This window comes from Propithecus coquereli, unplaced genomic scaffold (genome assembly GCF_000956105.1).
Source record: "Propithecus coquereli isolate 6110/MARCELLA unplaced genomic scaffold, Pcoq_1.0 Scaffold5, whole genome shotgun sequence".
Classification (NCBI taxonomy): Eukaryota; Metazoa; Chordata; class Mammalia; order Primates; family Indriidae; genus Propithecus; species Propithecus coquereli.
In genome coordinates, this window is record NW_012150840.1 from 5,004,912 (window position 1) to 5,007,071 (window position 2,160).

At 34.6% G+C, this 2,160-nt stretch overlaps 1 protein-coding gene across 1 annotated transcript in view; it reads left to right on the forward strand.

Moving 5' to 3' along the window:
- SYNE2 (spectrin repeat containing, nuclear envelope 2) overlaps positions 1-2,160 on the forward strand; it is a 295,242-nt gene that overhangs the window by 143,176 nt on the left and 149,906 nt on the right. The window contains exon 45 of the mRNA XM_012656034.1: positions 1,605-1,851. Coding sequence (XP_012511488.1) covers positions 1,605-1,851 — 247 coding nt within the window. The remainder of the gene's footprint in view (positions 1-1,604; positions 1,852-2,160) is intronic.

Genomic DNA, 2,160 nt, shown 5'->3' on the forward strand with positions numbered 1-2,160 from the left:
TGGAGGCTCACGACGCAGGTAAAGAAAGAATTCTCAACACAAAGATTAGGACAGAAAGAAGTAAGAAGTTTATTTTACTTTCTTTGGGGTGGGGGGAGGGAAAGAGAGAAAGAGAAAGGGAGAGAAAGAGAGAGAGAAGGGAAAGGGAGAGAAAGAGAGAGAGAAGGGAAAGAGAGAGAAAGAGCAAGGGCATGACACTGAAAAGAAAGAAAGGGGAAGTGCCAGCCCCAAGGCTGAGGGGCTCAGAATTTTTATGGGGAAAAAGAGGAAAAAAGAAAAAAAATTATTGCTGTAGACTGATTAGCAGGAGACAGCTGTGAGATGTTACTCCTCCTTTAGACTGTTGACACCAATCTTATCAGTCTCCTCTGGAATATGGTCTGGCCGGACTGGTCTTGTCTGGTCTGGCGAATGTAAAGCAGGAGGATTTACACTCCTTTTCTGTCTTCTCAGCTCTTTTCAAATGCCATAAAACAGTCTCTGTGGGTGGTTGAAAGACAGCAAGTTAAGACCTATGTGATTAATCTTAAGGACAGCTGGTTAAGGTCCCTACTGTTAGAGATAGGAAGTTAGTTTATTTTTCTGTTAGTTTATTATCAAGGTCATCCTTTCACTGCCCACAGTACCTGTTTTTATAAATAAAGTTTTATTGGAATACATCCATGCCCATTTGTTTATGTATTGAATATGGTTGCTTTCATGTTAACAACAGCAGAGATAAGTAGTTGTGATTGTTTGCTGACCTCTGTTGAAGAGTGACTCCAACATACTTCCCTTCCTTTCCTTCTGATAGTAGGGTAGATATTTTAGGCATTATCAGAATTCACAGTGTGCTGAATGTAATGCCTTACATAGCGTTTTCAGATTTGTCACATTAAATTTATATAATGGAGAAATTAATTTCCTTCTCTAATTCAAAGAGTTATTATTAGATAATATATTGGAAATATTTTGATAGGTATAAATACTGTAGAAATATAAAGTTGTGTTATGAATCTAATATAATCTTTAAGAAAGTTTGTAACAAATGAGTAATTTGAATACTTCTCTGCCTGGTATTAATACAGTTTTAAGAAACAATGTACATAAATCCCCAAAATATTAGGATTAGACCTAGACCAGAATGGACCTTTAAATAAATTGTTATTTCAATCAGACGACTGAGGTCTGGAGGCATTCAATGATGTACCCAAACTGAAATTCGTGACAGAGCCATTAATTTTAAAACATCAGTGGTCTGGAGTTCTTTGTTTTCATTTGTTCACAAATATTGATTAAGGTTATATACGTTAAACATATTCAGTTTTATGTAATTCATAGTCTAGTATGAGAGTTTTGGAGCAGGAACATAAATCAGTAGACATGATTCGTGAGATACTATTTCGAATTTAGATTAGATTTCTTAGAAAATGTGGAAACAGTTTTTCCTTATGCAAACAAAAAAGTTATTAATTGTTAAATAATGTTGTCAAACTGCAAGTATGAGAATGCTAATTCTTATAAAACTCAGAGACATATTATGAATGCATCACAAAAATTCAAGCATGACAAAAATTCCAGAAGTTCGACAATTTTGTCACAACATTTCATCTCCTATTCACCAGAATGCCTTGAATGATGCTTATGGAAATTTAATATGCTATGAAAAAGAGGTCACCAGGGCATTGGAGATCATCACTTCCCTTGAAGCCATCATCGCATCCCATAGAGTAGACCTTGATAATCCAGAAGAATCACTAGAAATGCCTCTTAGGAAACAAGAGGAATTGGAATCCACAACAGCAGACATCCAGGACCTGACTGAGAAATTGGGAGCTATATCCAGCCCTGAAGCCAAACTACAGCTTCAGTGTACTTTACAGGAAATAGTTTCTAAGAACTCAGCCATGAAGGAAGCTGTCCAAGTACAGAAAGCTAAGGTAGAAAGGTAGGTCTTCTTTCTAAATGTAATGCTTTAAGAACATAAAGTATAGGGGTTTTTTTCTTTATAATTAAAATGTATGCATTAAAGATAATTTGGAAAATATGAAAAAGTAAAAATTACTATTTAAAGACAACCATGGTAGATATTTTATTGTATTTCTTTTCTTTTTTCTTATTTAATATTGACTGCATACAACAGATTGTTTATAAAAGTATGTATATGGTATAAAGAATAAC